Source organism: Schistocerca americana, chromosome 3 (assembly GCF_021461395.2).
Source record: "Schistocerca americana isolate TAMUIC-IGC-003095 chromosome 3, iqSchAmer2.1, whole genome shotgun sequence".
Lineage (NCBI taxonomy): Eukaryota > Metazoa > Arthropoda > Insecta > Orthoptera > Acrididae > Schistocerca > Schistocerca americana.
Genome location: NC_060121.1, coordinates 495013705 through 495035837, shown reverse-complemented (window position 1 = coordinate 495035837; position 22133 = coordinate 495013705). Strand labels below are relative to the sequence as shown.

The window sequence follows — 22133 nt, the reverse complement described above, 5'->3', positions numbered from 1 at the left end:
CACCTGATTTGCAAAATCTACACAGTGAACAGATAAATGTTTCTAACGAAAATGAACAAAATACTCAAAATATGTCAGATCTATTTGATTCCGATGTAGTGACTAACAGTGCACATACAATTGGCAAACCTTTTTGTGAATCAGACAATGACCAAATGGTTACACAAAACGTGACACATGCAGATAAACCGTCACACAGCAAAGAAAAAGAGTCGGTAATTTTGGCTTGGATCAAGTTATGGCAGTATTGCTACAACAGAATGAAAGACAAGCCAACAACTTCAAACAACTTAGTGAACAGATTGCAGCCGTTGCTGTGCAGTGTCATGATACTAAAGAACAATTACGTGAGGAAATTAAGGCTTATGCTAGGAACAATAGTGAAGAAATTAGATCTGTGGCACAAGAATTAAGTAATACACATGTAGCGACAACTAAATTACTTAGAGATGAAATTAGTGCAGTCGCTAAACAATGCTCTGAAAACGCAACACAGTTACGCGACGAGTTTAAATTAATGTCAGCAGAACTTTCACGCACACTGGATGTGAAAGTAGACACGAAATTTGACCAACAGAACAGCCAAATTGACGAACGATTTAACCACCACCTACAAAACAGTGAAACGCGTTACCGTAAATTTATACAGGAACAGAATAAAGTAAAGCAACAAGTCATGGAAACAATTACTGCACGGAGACAGGAAGATAAGCGTAAATTGTTTACGAAAGCAAAAACATACGTAGACAACTATATTGCTACAGTATCAGACGAAATCAAACAGTTGAACACCGAATTGCATGATGCAATCTCCGATCTTAAAACAAAAACAGACACACACACATTAGACTTTCAGACAATGACCAAAAGACTTGAAAAGTTGGAACTAATACAGGATCCCGATGCCATCAAAGCAGACGTTAAGAAATTGAACAAAACCACACGTAAAATACAAAAACAAATTAATGCTTGTGATACTAAAAACGATGATCAGGTAAAAGCACTGACTGAAAAATATGATGAATTGGCCAGTCGTATTGATGTTACCGAAAATAATAATGACACCAAATCAGACGATACGTCACCAGTTTCGCTTAATCAAACACCCGAATTCCAAAATTTACAGCAGACGATCAGTGAGATAGGTTCGTCCAATAATACATTACGTAGAAAATTGTCATCTTTACAGCACGAATTGCCAGAGATAAAAAATATTTCAGCCTTTAACACATCACAGCATACGCCACTCTCTGAACATTTGTCAGACTCACACAGCCAGTGTAATTTAGGTAATTTACAGAGAGTACGTGAGTTAGATTCCAAACACTCACAGACAAATAGATTATCATACAATCCTGAACCTGTTCATACATACAGAGACGATAATTTTGATTACAAGCACTTTCTATCCGTGAGAAAATTTAAGGTATTAAAAAATGACAGAACACAGATTCACCCCTTGGACTGGATACAACAATTTGTTTTTGAATTTTCACCAGCACTGCCTGTAACGCAGAAACTAAAATTTATTTGCAGCGCGTAAGTGACCTCAGGGGATTCATTACACTTCAATGAATATGTGCCATAGCGTGCACAGGGCCCCGAGCCGTAGTAGTGCTATTTCATCTTTAATTTTCTGGACTGTTGCCTTCTCTTTTACTATCCTTCATATCTATCAAAACAACTCTTCAACTATCGATCTATCTAGGATTAGAAACGTGTAAAGAAAACCCAATATGACAAGTTTTACCGAAAGTGACAATTTTCATTAGACACTCCAGAACTACCAGCGTAATTTTAATAACAGACAAAATTTTAATCATCAGTATGTACAAAATTTTCAGCAACAGCAAACACATTTTGGCAACAATAGAGGCTTTTCTCCGCAACAGCATCAAAACCAGCCGGTTAGCATACCTAACCAACAATGTAGTCTGCAAGGTCAACCAAGCTTTAATGTTTCGCTGCCTACACGTATAGCGTCCGCTCCACCAAACAGTAACGCACAGCAACAAGGAAATCAGTATGTACAGAAAACACATCATTTCAATTCCTATCGCAATGCGCCGTATAGCAATGACTATCATGACAGACGTAAAAGTAATGAGCACAATTTTCAGCGTAACAGTCGGTCTTACCAGCAGCAAAATTATCCGCAACAACAGATTATCATGAATGAACCAGACAGTCGGTATCATCCCGAACGTAATACGTCAGGAAGAAATAACAGAACAGTACAAATAGTTGGAATGCCACAGCATCCTCCCGCAAATAATAGTACGTCAGAAAGAATTTGACTAGATACAGTACAGGTTACATCTTCCAGCAACGTAAGCCATACTTTTGACACACAGAATCTTGTTCACGAAAATGTTATTAGTTTTGACGACATCCGATACACACTTTTGCATGAAAGACAGAATCACAACGTATGTAGACAACATCGTTATCGCAGAAGCTAACTGGTCTGAACATAATCTGATTCTGGAACGACTGTTCCAAACATTTCGTGCACAAGGACTCACAGTTAATCTTAACAAATCGCACTTTGGCAAAACTTCCATAAAATTTCTTGGACATGTAATTTCAGCTGAAGGCATTGCGCCTGACCCGGAAAAACTTCAAGCTTTACGTGACATTACTTTTCCTACGAAGAAGAAACAACTAGCCAGCTTTTTGGGTTTAATTAACTTTTTCCGTAAATTTATTCATTACTCTGCTTTAGACACCCCTAGATTATGCCAATTGACGGGTAAAAACGCTATTTGGTCCTGGGATAGCCAAGCACAGTCTGAATTTGCTAATCTGAAACAAGCTTTGTTGAATGCACCACTTTTATCACACCCAGATCCTACCAGAAATTTTTCCATTGCCACCGACAGTTCGAACACCGCTCTAGGCGTAAACATTTTTCAGGAAATTGAAGAAGACGGTAATACAGTAATTAAAAACATCGCCTTTGCAAGTCGCATTCTGTCACCTGCTGAACGCAATTATTCTGTTACAGAACTTGAAACATTATGTGTTGTATGGGCATTTACGAGATTTAGGCATTTTCTTTATGGAAGACATACTACTGTTTACACAGATCATAGAGCGATACAGTTTTTACTTTCCGCAAAATTTACACATGACTGGTTAAGCAGATGGAAACTTTATTTCCAGGAATTTAATTTTACAATTGTTCACATTCCCGGTACACAAAATATTGTAGCAGAAGCACTATCCCGTTCTCTCAGCAACAATCAGCAAGACATCGCAACCAACTTCTGCCAAGCAAATTTTAGCGTCATGTATATTCAGCAAGGAGCATTTGAAAATTTCATTTCGTCGTCATTACGAGACATACCACAGGAGCAGAGCAAAGACAACGTATGGAAAGAAATTAAACACCTTTGGCAAGATAGGAATAATGTTACCATTAGAAACCATTATACTGTACGCAATAATATTCTGTTTCGCCTCTCTCACCCTGACAGCAACAATTGGTTACTATGCATTCCTGACGAACTTGTTAACAAATTAATTTGGTATACTAATTTAAGTTACGCACATTATGGAGCAAGAAAATGTTTTCTTATACTGAGACAGAACTGTTATTTTGCTAACATGGAGAAACGTATTCGACTAGTTTTAGCGTCATGTAAAATCTGCCAGAAAGCTAAATCAGACACGACTTCACAGATTCCTCCGTTACATCCCATTGTGCCCGTTAAATTGAGACACATGGCCACAGTAGACATTTTAGGTCCAATTCCCAGAACTAACAGAGGTTTTTGTTACATCTTTGTCGCTGTTGAACTCACTTCGTAATTTGTTACCTTCACTCCGTTAAACAAAGCTACTGCTAAAACTATTTCGAATGCATTTGTAAAACATTTTTTATTCCATGTAGGACATGTATTGAAAGTAATTTCTGACAATGGACCACAATTTCGATCTGCTATATGGACACGTATGTTACGAACAAGAAACATTTCTCCGATATATATATCCAAGTATCACGCTTCTTCGAACTCTTGTGAACGTCTAGTGAAAGAAATTGGTAAACTATGTAGAATATACTGCCATAAAAAACATATTGATTGGGATACACACATACTCTCATTCCAGGATGTAATTAACTCCACACCAAATGAATCTACTATGCTATCTCCGACTGCTATACTGAAAAATGTTGAACCACCTAACAAAATTAAAGAACTAGTATCTTGTCCTACATCCCGTCGACTACGCCACCATGAAATAATTGACATTGCGCTCAACAACATCAAACGTGCCGCAGAGCGCCGGAGAAGACAGCAAAAACAGGTTTGTACACGCCGCGACTTTCACATAGGACAGAAGATATTAGTACGTACGCACTATTTATCCAACAGAGGAAAGAGTAGATGCAGTAAATTTGAGCTTCTATACGCAGGTCCATATCGAATTCGCAGCATTCCTCACCAATGTAGTACACGTCGAAACTTTGAGAACCAGAAAAAGCAAAGGCAATCACCATGTATCCAATATTAAACCCTTTATTGAATGAATATACTTTTTGATTTTTCACACTGTAATGCCATTTCCTGAATTTTATATGACCACTTATGCAATTATATTTATATGAACACTTACTGATGATTATCATATTTTTTCCTGGCAAGTGCCCGGCAAGGTAAGGTTAGCAGGTTGCTTTTCTTGTCGTTATATATCAGACCATGCACATTTTCCGATTTTTGTGTATGTATGATTGTTTTCCTATCGAAAGTAGATTTTTCTCTGTGTGCACTAACTAAGAAATCTTTAAGGTGTAACAAACAAGTTGACTTTGACATTTTTGCCTTATGATATCTCAATATCTTGACTATTCTACATTTTTTGCTACTACATTATGATACTGTGTGTACATTTTTTGCGCTTGAAAACTGTCTATGTTTTTGACATAATACGTTTTCTGTCATGCTATGCTCTATGCTTAGTTGTATCACTAGAAACAAGTTTTTATCTAATGGGTATATGATTTAAATGCAAGATATTAATCCTTATTCATCATTTTCAGAAAGCGATAACATGTACAAGAAATAAATTAAACGAACCATAGTGGTTTACTCTGAAATGGAAATTTTACCATCGGAATGAACGAAAGAAAATGCAATATCTTGTCAGGAAGAATAAATGGATCAGAATTAACAAGCATTAACCAGAATATACTATACACATCGTATGATAGCAGTCTTGACTATTATTTTTCTTTCAGAATACGAGGCGATTGATGCAGGCTGTCAGACAGAACTACACATGTTAATTTTGGTGATGAAATATGCTAGAAATAAGAAACTCTATACTATAAATAGTTATATGAAGTAAATGGTAATATGAATATCAATAATGAAGTGTCTATTTTTTGCAGATGATAATAAATGATGATGAATAGTTATATGAAGAATATGGTAATATGAGTAATGAAGTTTTTCTTTGCAGGTGATGATAGTGATGAAGTTATAGTAATATGAATAATGAAGTTTTTCTTTGCAGATGAGAATAATGATGAAGTTTATATATTTACTATTAGTTAAGAAATGCTATGTAGTTATTTAAGTATTTGTTGCAGTTCCTTTTAACAGTATGTCTTATGTTGCATGGTATAATGACTGAATGTTTTGGAAAAGACACCTAGAGTACATACATATTGAGTACACGTTTCATTACCTGTTAATTCGAAGTTCACTACTTTTCAGCATAATATGCATTTCTTCTTTCAGCTCAATAATCCATTTTGTATTTTTTCCAGGAGAAGCTATTCATGAAATTAATGTGCTATAAGCAGTTAGTCATTAAACCTGTTCTAGAACCTGCATTTTTTTATCTATTTGTGTGTATCATTCATGAATGTGATCACATATACTCTACTTGTTTCATAACCTTGCTACAGCTGACTCATGACGAATGACGTTATTAATCCTTATTTCCAGCAATAAGTCAAAAGCATATATTCTCATGCCCCAGCAATTATCGATCCCAACGCAATGCATTGCTAACACAAAAAAAATCTATTACCACTCCCAACTATTACCAGTATACAACCAAATAATGCTACCAGTTTAGAATATATTTCTAGTCCTAAATACACTCCTGGAAATGGAAAACAGAACACATTGACACCGGTGTGTCAGACCCACCATACTTGCTCCGGACACTGCGAGAGGGCTGTACAAGCAATGATCACACGCACGGCACAGCGGACACACCAGGAACCGCGGTGTTGGCCGTCGAATGGCGCTAGCTGCGCAGCATTTGTGCACCGCCGCCGTCAGTGTCAGCCAGTTTGCCGTGGCATACGGAGCTACATCGCAGTCTTTAACACTGGTAGCATGCCGCGACAGCGTGGACGTGAACCGTATGTGCAGTTGACGGACTTTGAGCGAGGGCGTATAGTGGGAAGGGAGGCCGGTTGGACGTACCGCCGAATTGCTCAACACGTGGGGCGTGAGGTCTCCACAGTACATCGATGTTGTCGCCAGTGGTCGGCGGAAGGTGCACGTGCCCGTCGACCTGGGACCGGACCGCAGCGACGCACGGATGCACGCCAAGACCGTAGGATCCTACGCAGTGCCGTAGGGGACCGCACCGCCACTTCCCAGCAAATTAGGGACACTGTTGCTCCTGGGGTATCGGCGAGGACCATTCGCAACCGTCTCCATGAAGCTGGGCTACGGTCCCGCACACCGTTAGGCCGTCTTCCGCTCACGCCCCAACATCGTGCAGCCCGCCTCCAGTGGTGTCGCGACAGGCGTGAATGGAGGGACGAATGGAGACGTGTCGTCTTCAGCGATGAGAGTCGCTTCTGCCTTGGTGCCAATGATGGTCGTATGCGTGTTTGGCGCCATGCAGGTGAGCGCCACAATCAGGACTGCATACGACCGAGGCACACAGGGCCAACACCCGGCATCAAGGTGTGGGGAGCGATCTCCTACACTGGCCGTACACCACTGGTGATCGTCGAGGGGACACTGAATAGTGCACGGTACATCCAAACCGTCATCGAACCCATCGTTCTACCATTCCTAGACCGGCAAGGGAACTTGCTGTTCCAACAGGACAATGCACGTCCGCATGTATCCCGTGCCACCCAACGTGCTCTAGAAGGTGCAAGTCAACTACCCTGGCCAGCAAGATCTCCGGATCTGCCCCCCATTGAGCATGTTTGGGACTGGATGAAGCGTCGTCTCACGCGGTCTGCACGTCCAGCACGAACGCTGGTCCAACTGAGGCGCCAGGTGGAAATGGCATGGCAAGCCGTTCCACAGGACTACATCCAGCATCTCTACGATCGTCTCCATGGGAGAATAGCAGCCTGCATTGCTGCGAAAGGTGGATATACACTGTACTAGTGCCGACATTGTGCATGCTCTGTTGCCTGTGTCTATTTGCCTGTGGTTCTGTCAGTGTGATCATGTGATGTATCTGACCCCAGGAATGTGTCAATAAAGTTTCCCCTTCCTGGGACAATGAATTCACGGTGTTCTTATTTCAATTTCCAGGAGTGTATAATGCAGATTTCTCATATGTATTGAATCCATTATATCTATGTACTATTGGACCACAGACCTTGTGTAATTGTTACAGTCTGTTACATTTTAAATATGTCCTATGTCACTTGAATGATGAGTTCTGAGTAATACTGAATGATGTTTTCTAATAATGCATAAATGTTATACCAATAATTTCTGTAAATAATATTTTTGGTATACTCTATAAATGCTATGCCAATAATTAACTCTTGTTTTGAATGATGACTTCTGAATAATACTGAATAATGTTTTGTAAAACTATATCGATAGTTTGTAACTAGCCAATGAGTGCCAATAATTACCGCAATCAGATGAGTTATGAATAGTGTTTTGTAATATTCAATACTTGCTACATGTTTACTAACTGCCAATGAATGCCATCGATTACTATAATTAGTTGAATTATGTATAAATGCTATGCCAATAATTAACTCATTTTGAATGATGACTTCTGAATAATGCATAAAACAATGCTTTGTAACTGGCCAATGAGTGCCAATAATTACTATGTTCAGATGAATTATGAATAATGTTTTGTAATACTCCATACATACTACTTAAATGCTGTGTAAATAGCCAATGAATGCCAATAATTACTCAAATCGGTTGATAGACTAGTGTAAGTCTTAATGATGACTAGCATAAGACTTAATGTCCTACACCTTCTGACCTAATCACCAGAAATTACTGCAATATCCGTTTGTCCTGTCCATATTCATGATCATGGAGCACTATATTTGGTTTTTGCACTAATTCTACGTTGATGTGAGAGTATGGATTCAACAAGAATGTGGTGTTGACATATCAAACTGTCCACCACCTTGAACGATGGAGATGTCATTATGGTCCTACTGTTTGGTGTACCTAATGTACTACCAAAATGATAACATACAATATTAATACAACATTTCAGTGTCCTGGCTACACTGATAAATACTTCAGGGAAGAGAACTTCAGATTGTCTCACTTGGTGTTGTGCTTCTGTAGAAAGATATGGACTTTCGGTGCAACTACGTGCAACCTACTGTGCTACAACCATGATGCAATCCTTCCCATTCCTTTCCTAGTTCCTAAATATGCTAAAGACTTTTACAGTGCGTGTGCACTTCATTTCAATTGTTAATATGATCTGTCGTTCTAAATATGCTAAAGAATTCTACAGTGCGTGTGCACTTTATGTCATTGGTTAATATATTTTGTACTCAGTGCGTGTGCACTTTATTTCACTCCATGATATGTTGTGAAAATGCTAAAGACTTCTACAGTGCCTGTGCACTTTATGTAATTTGTTAATGTATTTTGTATTCATTGCGTGTGCACTTTATTTAACTCCATGATATGTTATGTAAAAATTGCTAAAGACTTATACAGTGCGTGTGCACTTTGTCATTTGTTAATATCTTTTGTACTCATTGGACATACATTTTGCCATTTCTTGATATATTCTGTACTCACTGCGGGTGCACTCTATTTCATTACTTAATATGTTCTGCACTTATCAATAATGTAGTGACTGTAGACTTAGTAACTAAATAGATTTTAGAAAAATTTGTTGCTCATGGCAAGTCCAAGTGACTCACCATCGCTGCCAAATTTTTGCCCCCCCCCCCCCCCCCCCCCAGTGGAGGGTTATGTAAGAGGTCCGACCAGATGTAATTTCGATGTATTGCTCACGCGCTGCCTGCGATATGTAAGGTATAAGAGAATCTCAGACCAGAGAGCAGTGTTGACTGCAGTAGGAACTGTGTAGCTGTAGGAGTAAGTTGTTGCTAGCGAGCAGTCTAGTCTAGTCTGGTATTTCGTGTTGGCTGGGCCGGTCGTGGTGCAGCGATGCCGGACCCTGAGCATTATTGTCTAAGGTAAAATCAGCCTCGCGCATACGTAGTATTGTTATCTCAAGTCCCATGTAAATGTTTTAAAAATGTCCTAATAATAATCTTTCTCATAAAAAGTAACTTTTAACAACCATTCATTTCAATTTAAAGAATTTACTAATTTCTCCAATCCATGATCATCCTGATTATTGTAAAAGTAAAATCAGTTGTTCCTTTTATAAATGACAAATCTATCGACCAGCATTGCACAGAGCTGTGCCAGAAAAGTTTATTGTAAGAGCAGATATATATGCGTTATACGGCGACTTCATTGAGGTAAGAATTTTTCTTTTTTATTCAGAATGATCTTTCAGGGCCATGACGCAGCACTGCTGACGTCCCAAATTTACCAGGTTAAATCCACAGTCAATTATTGAAAAGTCATAAGTGAGCGACAATTTAATTGAGAGTTTAGTTACATTGTATTATTACCAGGCTGCTGAATTTATTTTTTGTTGGGACGTTACACTGAATGTGAACGACATAATTATAATTTTTACTGTTGAGAAGTTTAGGAATTTTTCTGTTTTGAGGTTACAGTAAATGTGAATATTATTCTTACATATTATATTATTTTTATTTTTTGTGGGGTGGTTACAACGTTAAGTGTTCCGCCTGACAGTCGTTTTACTCGATCAGCAGCTGTTATTCGTCCAATTTGTGGCTATTTTTCTTCATATAGCAGCTGAAAGTGTAACTTTCTTAAAGTGCTCTAATCGAGTGCACCTAATGGAACGGTCAAGCTTGGAAAAAGAGGACAACCACTAGATAGAAACCCGCTGATGAGTCAAAAACTAATTTTTAATTTTTGTATCTGAAGTGTCTCACCAATAAACTACCGTCTCACTGTACTTTTGGGACGTTGTTGTTCCTTATACGTATTGTGATTTGCAATTTCGACATGCTGCAGTACACGGTTTAGCTGATACGTTTCATCATTTTTACTGATACGTTATAAATGCTGCACTTCGCAACAGATCGGTCATCCTGAAAACCGGTGATATTGAACTGTTTAGCTATGTGTTACTTCATCCCAGCGCTCATTTTTTTTATTTTTTATTTCGACATCTCGAACGCAGACCAAAATTAAATATTAAACAAGTAGAAGAGTGCCACAAATAGCAAATGGTACGCTCGTCAGTGTGCGTGACGTACTGAACGTCAGACTGCCTCTACTCGCTGAGTGGCCACTAGACAGGCACCCTGAAAATAACGCAGCAACGATTGTCGGAACTAGCATAATTAAAAAATCTTCCTTGTGATGAATTTTTGTAATTTTCGAAATTTATTCACGTAAATAACCTAGGCAGGTGTACATTGTTGTTTTATTTGCTTCTTGTGACAGACATAACAGTGGTTCTGATAAAAGTGTAGCACTTCGCCTAATAACAAGGACTTTGGGTGGCTGCTCGCTAACCGCGCACAAACACCGTAATTAACACAATTAATCCGCCCTTGAGTGTCAAGCAGCCGATGTTACTTGAAATTGTAGCCGTAGTGTCTATCCTAAGGGAAACACTGCGGAACGGAATTTTAATTACTGAAATCCAGAACGACCAATCAGGGACCATACTTTGCTAACATGTTAAGTAACTTTCTCTCACACGGAACAGAACGCTAAACATTACGGGCCCTGGGGACATGTGCTCACGTGCACTTTGAGGAGGAGTATAACGGACTCAGTAGCTGCATTATTAACATTTATTTTACAAATGGAGCGTACTCCTGAGGCTACATTTACATGAAAAACATTTAAAAAAATTAAACTGTGTTTCCATTCGACCAAACAATAATGACGTACTATCATTTATCAGCAAAAGGACGCGCGTTTATTCACACACAAAGATGCAAACCCAAAATTCATCACTTTCCGTTATTTGCTGACCATCAAAGCCAACTCGTGACTCTTAATGACAAGGACAAAGGTAATCACTGGTTATACGTTGAATGAAGTGCTTCGTAACCGATAAAACACTGAAGACGGGTCCATCCGAATTTATGCAAAACCGATGCTGAAATCGTCACTTACTAAAATTCCCCACTGCTCCTAACGATGGAATTTTTATAGAAGAACATAACTCGAAATCGATCTAACTCTCATCCTAAAATCACAGCTTGCTTGATCACGGAGCAGCGACAGCTTGTTGCGACTGCTCTAGTCCAAGTCCCTGCAAGTTCTCTCTAAACTTGAATTTACTCGCTCCTGCATACAGAGAGCGACCAGACTTGGTGATGGCACATTGATCAGCCACAGAACTGCTTCTTTTAGTTAGAGCTAGAGTTTGCTCCAGTCAGACAACACCAGAGAAAACGCCCACTTTTCTCAACCAAAAAATTTTCCTAAGCGTTCAAAGGCTGAATGAGGATGGCGTCCCAACGGCCGGATACGAAACAGCCAACCACACAGCCACACCACGCCTAGGGACACAGAGTCGCACGAGAGTGTTACAACAATAGCTGACTTAGAAAATAACGTTCAGCCGCCTTCTCAGGCTACTATCACTAAGTTAAACTAACAGCTTCCACCTGAATTTCTCTAGCTGCATGCATCTGTTAATACACCCACATGCACTCAAAATGAACAAGCGCTCATGTTTGGGACAGGTGGGAACAGGTACATGTTGTACTGTCGTAGTTAAGGTGAGAGTAAAGAAACACAGATTCAGGTTCCCAGTGTGATATGCCGGCCTGATACGGAAAATATGATCATAGAAAATACTAGCAAATGCAGGCAGAGGAAGATACTCCGCCGAACTTAATAACGCAAATCCGCCAAAATTATTTGAGAGGCGGAATGACTGGTCTTTCAGAGCCGTTGACAGTTTTTATTAGAATTTCATCAATTTTCTCTTCCATAACTCGTATTTTGTTATTTGTTTGTTATTCATGGTAATGTAACAATAACGTCACGCAGTAGCAAATTTTGATTTTTGTGCTGCAATTCAAGTGTCAAATTATTTCTGCATAAAGTAATGTAGTCCCTTTTGTACTTCTGTTAGATCGACATCTGGTGTGTAAACAGTAAGTTTCCCAATATAAACAACCGCTAGAGATAAAAATATTATCAAATATCTTTTATTTCCTTCTGGGAGTAAACATGTGTTAAAAGGGCGACGAGGAGACAGCAAATGAAATTTTAGCCTTACAAGTGCCAAGCACGGCATTCAGTGAGGCCGAGGATTCCAAGTACGTATGAACGCCTTTGAGCATTTTAGACAAAGAAGTAGGGCTGACCTCAACGATGGCTGGCTGCGTCACTTATTTGAACATATAATCAAGTTAGAAAGGTACTCAGCCAGGACACAAGTGGATGCTTTACAATATTCCACCACAAAATGTAAACGAAGCATGAGAATCTGTCAACCGCTGATATCTGCAGTTCATTAGTAAGGATAAAAAATATTTTAATCGAATAAAACAAGAGCACACTTGAGGTACTGTGTGACAAGTCTTTCTCCCTTAGCATCTTTCATTATCACTGAAATAATAATTACGTCTTCCACTCCAGTGTTTTTTCGAAAACATTAATTTGTCTTCTCTTCTTCCTTGCCAGTCCCGTCATTTGTCTCCCCATTCTTGCTCATCTACCTTGTTTTTGAATGCCGTTCGCATTTAATATTCCGGTCTCACTGCTGTATGTTCTTAAACCTGGTCGTATATGCTGATTGTAAACGTTCAGTTCCACATGCATTGAAGACTCCGTTTCGAAAAGTGTATTTTGTTTCACAAACGTACTCTTCTATTTATTTCTTTTGACATCTACCCAGTTATAACAATGCCTTGATTTGAAAAATCGCAAGTAGATGCATGACTTCTAGGACAGTTTTCAGTCAACGAATATTTTCAGATAGTACCATATCCAGAACAGACTACCATATCTAGAAGTTCGGGACACAGTATACTGTAAACAGATTTTGATAAAAAGAAAAGTACGTGAATAGCATCTATCAGCCCTGAAAAAAACTTGAACTATACAGATGTCACTCAGTATAACTTACAGATGTGATAGTGTATTTCTGACTGTGGTGGCATTTCAAACAAAAGCGAGGAAGCAAATCAACTAACATGGCTTGCTGTAATCAATGTCAAGTTTATGTGGAATATTGAGAATAAAAATTTATAAATAAAAAAACTGTGTCATTGAATCATGTTTCTAGGTCTAATATAACAGTTAAAAAAATATGACAGTTTTATTTGTTTCAGAGGTGACTACGCTCACGGGAAAATCAAGTGTAGCTCAATTAACGCCACCAAACTGATACTCCAATGTTTCCATGTATGCAGGATATGATGATTAAAATCTCAAGTTTGTGAGAACTTACTTCCAGTATTTTCAGTAAAGAAAAAAATCTCTTTCTACAGCCGAAAAATGATGTGAGCACTTGTGTACAAAGCCCCTTTTACAAGATCGGCTTTCTTGTCTCAATTGACTACTCGATACAAGTGAGTCTACTGCAGCGCGTTTTTTCCTGTATTGAGTTCAGTGGTCATTTTAGCCCACGTCAGTGCCAAAATTGTGTGTCTTGTGAGAGCTGTCTGCTGTGCAGTTTGGCATCCGAACGGTGAAACTGAGGATATGAGGGACTCTCCTTTTTACGAAAAACTCGAAATTAGTAACAAAATATAGGATCCAGCCATAATAATAGACTAGAATTCACAGTGGATGTTCTCAAAGGCCGTGTGGTAAATTCTTTACACTTCTGAGAACTGAAAGAACAGGAAAAGTGTCATCCAAGCATTTTAGAACATATACATTTATTTTTTTGTTTGAGAATATATAAATTTGTGAACAATACCTCGAACGCAGTAAATGGCTCCTTTTTATTTTATCCCTTACCTCTTGTTTTATTGGTAAGTGCCAGATAAGAATGAAAATTATTTTTCTCTGTAAATAAGTCTGTTTTTTTCAACTATTGCAATGATTTTCATTGAAACACATTCATCTGTTCACGTTCTTATTTATGTATGGTGTGGATTTTTTTCTTTATAAAACGTAAATACAAATTTGGTTTCAGATATTTCATCTCTATTGTGGGAGAATACTAGAAGGAAAAATATCACGACCTTGTCTATCTTCAGAGTTTGTCACGAAAACGAAGCAAACAACACAATAAACAATAAGACGACACGAAACTACAAACTTCATTTCTATAGTAGAATTAAGCAAGGTCAGCATACGTTAACTTTCGATATTAGCAGACGCCGCCACAGTCCCTTGTTTCTGCGCATGCGCAGTGTGCAGTATAATCGAATATTTAGAGCACACTCTGTACAGTCTATAGGTCACTGACGTCACAGACACAAGCATGTTGTGGCTGGTTGCTGCTTTATACGCAGGAAGCAAGGCGCACGCACTGAGGGTGGTCAACTTTGACAAGGAAGTCGCTCGTGTAAAACGGTTAACGGTACTGGAACTTTTTAGGTGCATATCACAGCACAGAAAGCCTAGAGGAAGTGCTCAGGAAGCTTACTGCCAGCTTTCGACGACTGAGATGTGTCGAAGCACTGCAACGGGCCATATGGAAATATTATACTGACAGTACGCACACTGTGTTGGATGTACTACAGTGACTGCAGAACCATGGTACCTGGATGGAGGTAGGACAGCACTGTGATAAGTAGAACATAGCAGAAATTCGGGCACTGATTACAGGCAGAACGTAACAAAGAATTTTCTGGAGCAGAATACAGGAAGCTGGTTTGAGATCTCGAGTTGCCACGCGTCTTTTTTACCTGTGTCACCATGCCGCAGGGAACAGAGACTAACGTGGTCTAGGGTCAGAGTCAGCTGGGACACTTAGCAGCATTCTGCGGTGCTCAACGATGGGTCTCGTTTGTTTATGTGGTGATTTGAGCGAAGCCGAAGTAGCTACAGACGACATGGTGGAAGGTCACAGGCAGCAGTGGTTCTGGAGCTCACAGTTCTCCAACTCCTGGAGTCGTGGTGTAGGAAGGTATTTTAAGAGACAGTCAAATGAAAAAATTGGCCAGGTGCAGGTACCACTCGTGCTGCGACGGTTCCGTATGAACTTAGTTATGTTTATAGATAGCACATCGCCCTCAGGAATCGAGAATATCGAAGATTTTTGCCTGTTATCGGCGTCGTTACTGGCAAGGTAGAGGTTCTGGGGGCCCCAAGGCTTATGAGAATGTTTTTCGTGTTACATAATTACAAGTTAACAACTTTCAGATTTTTCTCTTTTACTTTTACTGTAAAACCTTACTTTTTGCCAATTTTCACGACTGTAGGCTAATCGCAAGATTTTCATGAGTGAGTTTGAGAGTATTGAAATATGTGACATAAATGGCTGTATCCTTTGAGTGCACTGACTCTGAAGTTTAAATTTTTTTACACTGCCAAGGGACTATAGAGGCGACAGACGGACAGAGGGACAGACTGAGGGACAGACAACAAAGTGATCCTCTAAGGGTTCCATTTTCACCGACAGAGGCACGGAATCCTAAAGATGAGGCAGATGGGGAACAAGTAAGCAAACCGTTTATTATTTCAGAAGTAATCGCCTTATCTGTTCAGATTTTCATTCCACTGTGAGGCAAGACGGTCAGTGCCTTCATGGAAAAATGTTAGCCTTGGCAACATGTGGGTGGGCCCACGTTGACCGTTTGTCTCGCAACAGAAAAAATGTATTTACAGCTATGTCGATTACTGTTGAAATAATAAACAATGTACTTAATTTTGAGGGCTCCGCACGTCACTCAGCACAAACGGAACCCTTATAGGATGACTTTGTTGTCCGTCTGTCTGTCGGTCCGACTGTTAAAAACTCTTTTTCTCAGTAACAAATAGACATATCAAGTTGAAATATCTCCCAAATACTAATGTCTACGGTCCCTTTTCGGTGTAAAACATTTAAGCTTCTTAGTTAATGCAGTCAAATGATACGACTATTTGTCTCACATATTTTGTGTTCGCAAACTCACTGCTCAATACCTAGAGGGTACTTCCCGTTGACCTGGAATCTTGAAATTTGGCAAGAAGCAAGGTTTCACTGTACAACTAAAGGAAAAAAGAGGAAACTGTTAATTTGTAATTATCTCACACCAAAAAATATTGTTTATGATTTATCATCGGACTGTACCTCTGTCCATAGGCGTATCAAGTTTGAATTTATGTCACGTATTAAGATCTACAGTCTCTTGGCGGTGTAATACACGTAAGCTTCTAAGTCAATGGAATCAAAAGATACAACCATTTATATAAAATATTTTGATGCTCGCAAACTCACTCATCGAACCCCTATGGTGCTCCCCATTGGTCTAGAAACGTGAAATTTCGCAAGAAGCAAGGTAAAGGAAAACTATTAATCTGTAATTACGAGGGTGAGTCAAATGAAAACCTTAAATATTTTTTAAAAATATTATTTATTGTGCAGAAGTGGTACCAAGCTGTATCACTTTCCAGTATAATCTGCCCCACGCTCAATGCAAGTCCTCCCGTGCTTATAAAGTGCATGAATTCCTTCAGAAAAAAAAAATTCTTTTGGTAGTCCGCACAACCACTCATGCACCACGTGCCGTTTCTCTTCATAAGAATGGAACTTCTTTCCTCCCATTGCGTCTTTGAGTGGTCCAGACATATGGAAATCACTTGGGGCAAGGTCTGATGAGTATCGTGGATGAGGAAGACACTCAAAATGCAGGTCTGTAATTGTTGCAACTGTTGTACGGGTAGTGTGGGGCCTTGCATTGTCATGTTGCAAAAGGACACCTGCTGTCAGCAATCCACGTCGCTTTTATTTGATTGCAGGCCGCAGAGGATTTTTTTACGAGATCTGTGTTTGATGCACTGGTGACAGTGGTCTCTCTAGGCATGTACTGCTCCAAAATGACGCCTTTTTCGTCCCAAAAGAGCGTCAGCATAACCTTCCCTGCTGATGGTTCTGTTCGAAACTTCTTTAGTTTTGGTGATGAGGGAAGGCGCCATTCCTTGTTCGCTCTCTTCGTTTCCGGTTGGTGGAAGTGAACCCAGGTTTCGTCCCCAGTAACGATTCTTGCAAGGAAAGCGTCGAAAAAGTCTTTCACAAGCAGCAATACGTCGTTCTCTCATTTCAGGAGTCAGCTGCCGTGGCACCCATCTTGCAGACACTTTGAGAAACTAGAGCACATCATGCACAATAATCTGTAAACATGCTGCAATGTCATTCAGTGTCACTCGGCGGTTTTTCTTCACTATGCTGCAATGTTCGGTGGAGTCACAATTAGTTGTGCCTTACCTGGATGAGGAGCATCTTCCTCTGAACTCACACCATTTGCGAACTTCCTACTCTATTCCTAGACTTGCTGCTGTAACAAACATGCGTCACCGTACTGAACCTTGATTGATCGATGAATTTTAATAGGTTTCACACCTTCACTACGCAAAAACCGAACAACAGAACGCTGTTCTTCCCTGGTGCAAGTCGCAAGTGGTGCGGCCATCTTTATACTGATACTGCGACTGTATGTGTGCATCTGCACTATGCTGCCACCTACAGGCCATTCTGCACGCTGTTTGTAGCACGCTTACCAACTTACAGGATAACGGCGCGAAATTTCGATTTTTTATTACAAATTTAATGTTTTCATTTGACTCACCCTCGTATATTACACTTTCATACCAGCATGAAGCTGGCAATCTTCGTTAACTGACAGATCATTTGTGTCAGACTTGGTAATAGGTTCCTCGAGGTTACATTCGGAGCACGATTGCCTCCATGTTATAAAAAATACAAGAGCTTATTCGTTCCTCTAACAATCACGTACTGATGTTGATGGTGGGCGTCTGTTCCAGCTGAATCAAAGTTTAATCCTGTAATAACCATTATGTCATAAACATCACCATGAACTTTGAACAGTTTCGGACTGCTGCTTCACAGAGCACACTTTCCATTTCCGTAAACGTAAATATTATTCATTTTTTTCATTATAAAAACAGGAATGTAATTTTTTATAAATCCATAGTTTTGGTAGCTGATAAACGTTGTTGAGGCTATTAACTGATATCTGATCTCCTTCGTGGCAGCGATCTCTGTAGCGCATCCTTAAATACCCAATGATCTTCACATGCTGTAATCTTAAATAAAATGGCTTTTTATGCATTATGCTGCCCGATCACTTACTTCACTGACTACATGTCAGTTTCACATATTAGTATTGGAGTTGTAAAGTTCAGATTGTGTGAATGATATTTGAGTTACGTGCTTTACCTTTTATTAGTAATTTGGAACCTCTTTAGCAGGACAGCGTTAGTATTACAACCGTGTATACTTTTTTCCCTTTGCTGATTCACGTCTAGTATCAATGGAGCTAAAGAACAAAATCTTACAAAATTACAAGAGTGGTATTTGTGAAGAATTGTAATTGGTGCATCCTAAAACACGCAAAGACTTAAATAATTAGAATTTCTGCAAACAGAATTTAAGACTCCTACTATATGAAGATTACCTTGACATAACCCGAGCTGTGAAGAAGCAGAAGGGTAATGAAGCCGGTGCCAAGCATCATGGTGCTCAGCCACAGGCTGCCGGGATAGCAACACTACCGCACCTACCTGGCTACACTACAGGTGATCTCATATTGATCCAGTTGCAGAGTGGAGCAAGGCGTTAATGTTTCCTTGTTGGTTCAGCTGCAGCAGCAGGTACATTTGTTTTTATGAGAGGATTGCACTGCAGTTACATACTTTCAAGGTACATTTATTTTGAGAAATTTTGCCTGTTTATCCATGTCAGCTGAAAAATCTTATGTAGATGTTGCTGATCTGTTGCAACGGTTTCCTCAGAAGCATATAGTTTACCAAAAAAAAAAAAATCTTAATTTACATTACTGTCACATGAAACCTTTGAACAACTCATGACCTGCAAATTAAAACTAGCGTTCTTTCTCCATTATCTTTTCTGGCTAGCATATTATACCGTTGTTCCAGTATTTTCATGATTTGTTAAACACTATAACAATTATTGATAGACATTATTCAATTAAAGATAATTCGGTAGCAAACAACCGTCATATGCCAGAGCAGTGAAAATATTACAGTATCGAATTTTATGTGTGTGCTAGAGGAAGCATCAGTTACTAGAATAGTTCAGTTTCTCTTTGTCTTCAATGACAGTGATAGTGGGATGGAGTCGAATACTGAATTATTTTATCACCCCTTAATTTGAAATAATATGTCCATCTTTGATGAAGCAGCCTTAATATTGATATCGTTAAGGATCCTGCAGGATAGAGGACCACCTCGGCAGAAAAAATGGTTCAAATGGCTCTGATCACTATGGGACTTAACTGCTAAGGTCATCAGTCCCCTAGAACATAGAACTACTTAAACCTCACTAAGGACATCACACACATCCATTCCCGAGACAGGATTCGAACCTGCGACCGTAGCGGTCGCGCTGTTCCAGACTGTAGCGCCTAGCACCGCTCGGCCACCTGTACCTCGGCAGATTCACAAATTTTATTTCATATTCCAGAATGAGATTTTCACTCTGCAGCGGAGTGTGCGCTGATATGAAACTTCCTGGCAGATTAAAACTGTGTGCCCGTCCTGAGTTCGAGTCTCGGTCGGGCACACAGTTTTAATCTGCCAGGAAGTTTTATTTCATATTGTTTTGAGCCACAGGTTTCAGAATGATCTAAGCAAGCAACCATAAATTGATTACTAAGAAATTCCTCGTCAGAGGCTAGTGGGAGTAAGTGTACCGCATTCATCATCAATCGTCATCAGTTACTGCAGATACACTGTTCTAGATATTTTCTGAGAATAGATCAATTTGAATTATTCTTTCAAGGCATAGTAGTACATAGTGTTTCTAAAATATCCACCCAACGTCGAAATACTTTATCTTCTAAACTGATGAAGATAGAAGCTTTGTGGTTAGTTTTAATTTACGCATACGCCTACAAAAAATTTTATTTTCCTAAGAACTATCTTATTTTACATTAACATATCACTGGCGTGTCTCCTTCTGCCTCAGTAGCTAATTGCTCAGCATAGATGGCTGCCATGTAGAGGGCCCGGCTTCGATTTTCAGTACTGCAAAGTATTTTTCCTTGGTGGCAGCACTGGTGCAGTGTGCACTAAGTCTTGTGATGCCAAATGAGGAGCTACTTGACCGAGAGGCAGTGGCTCCACGGTCTGGAAAGTCTGCAAAACGGCCGGGAGAGCGGCGTGTTGACCACGTGCCGCTACATACCGCATCAGCATAACTCCGCAAGGCAGAGGATGAGACAGTAGTCAGGCGATATCCATTGGACCTTCACTGCTTGGCTAGGAACCCCTTATATCTTGTACATGGATGCACATACCATCCTTGTGTACTTTTTACATTTACGTTTAGGATCGAAGTTTTCGTTTATTTAGTGCAAATGTTCAATTTTCTCTTCTCATACTTTTGCGAGCCTATTTGGTATCACTGCATTCACTGCTCTTGCTATGCGGCATTTCACCAAAAGGTGCTGGAAGCGAATGCACATAGACGGAGTCTTCCTCAAGCTCCCCCCACCACCACAACACAAAAAATAAACAAATTCACGTACTGTGACATCAGGTGACATTGTAGGCCACTAGTGCAATGTTGAAATGCGAGACCTGTACACCTCTTACGGACAATTCGTCATTGTGACCCCTCAATGTTAATAAATGCTCTTGAATTCATGCGGCATTACGATGTTGCTCCATCTTGTCGAAAAATGATATTTTCCACATATGTCCGCTCACTTAGCAGAGTGTTCAGCGCGTCTTAATGTCATACAGTGGATCCTGATTCGATTCCCGACCCGCTCGGAGATTTTCTTCTTTCGGGAACTGGACGTTGTCATCACCATTTCACCTTATCGACATACGTGTCGTCAACTGAAAAGACTTGCAACCCGGCGGCCGAACTTCTCCCACATTGGAATTCTCGGCCATCAATGCCATACGATCTTTCATATCTCATCCCATGTTTTCACAAAAAGTCAGATCTTCAACATACACAGGTATATGAGTTCTGTAAGAATCTTCTTCGCAAAAAACAACGTGGTGCAATTTTTTAATTGGGAAACTGCGAATCAGACATGAAGTTTTCAAGATTCTCACATGCGCTCAACTGCAGTATGCGGCTGCTGTGTTCTCCATACAATTGCGAAATGCCGGTTCACTTTTGCACTGAAATGGAATCTAGCCTCATACTGAACACTAAACTGGCAGGAAATAATAGTCTTCAATCTACACGCACAGAATGAATTCACAAAAGTCTGCTCGTTTCTCACCTCCATCTGCTGGCATGACGAGTATTGTAGAATACATGCAAAATACTAAGAAATTCGCTCTACATATTGATCGACCACACGGTGATAACCTGTGGATTGCCCCATATCTTAACAATTAGTGCCCTGAAAATGCTGACGCCATCGCCAAGTGCTTTGACCTGCAGGTAGTGCCGTGCCAGACTCTCGACTAAGATTACGCCACGAACCTGCAACTGAATTCAAACTGTTGATAAGGACAACGCAAAACGCTTTATTTTGCTGAGTTATCGCTATCTGGACTCGACGACAATGGATAACGAATGAGCTAGCGATCTAGTTGCACCTGGGAGACCCCGACTGGTAACCACATGAACGGGAAACTTACAACAGACTCCACGGTAATTTCTGAGTTTCGATGCGTAAGTTAAAATTTGCTCCAGGTCTCTATCTTCAGTCATGTAGGAAATACACT

General features: G+C 39.8%; 1 protein-coding gene across 2 annotated transcripts in view; it reads right to left on the bottom strand.

The window, feature by feature from the left end:
• LOC124605754 (venom carboxylesterase-6-like) overlaps window positions 1-18996 on the bottom strand; it is a 116802-nt gene extending 97806 nt beyond the window's left edge. The window contains exon 1 of one of the 2 annotated variants that reach the window (XM_047137638.1): window positions 18875-18996. In XM_047137638.1, the coding sequence (XP_046993594.1) occupies window positions 18875-18934 (60 nt within the window). In that variant the 5' untranslated portion in view covers window positions 18935-18996. The remainder of the gene's footprint in view (window positions 1-18874) is intronic. The other variant, XM_047137641.1, reaches the window with a different exon arrangement.
• Window positions 18997-22133: the final 3137 nt, after the last annotated feature.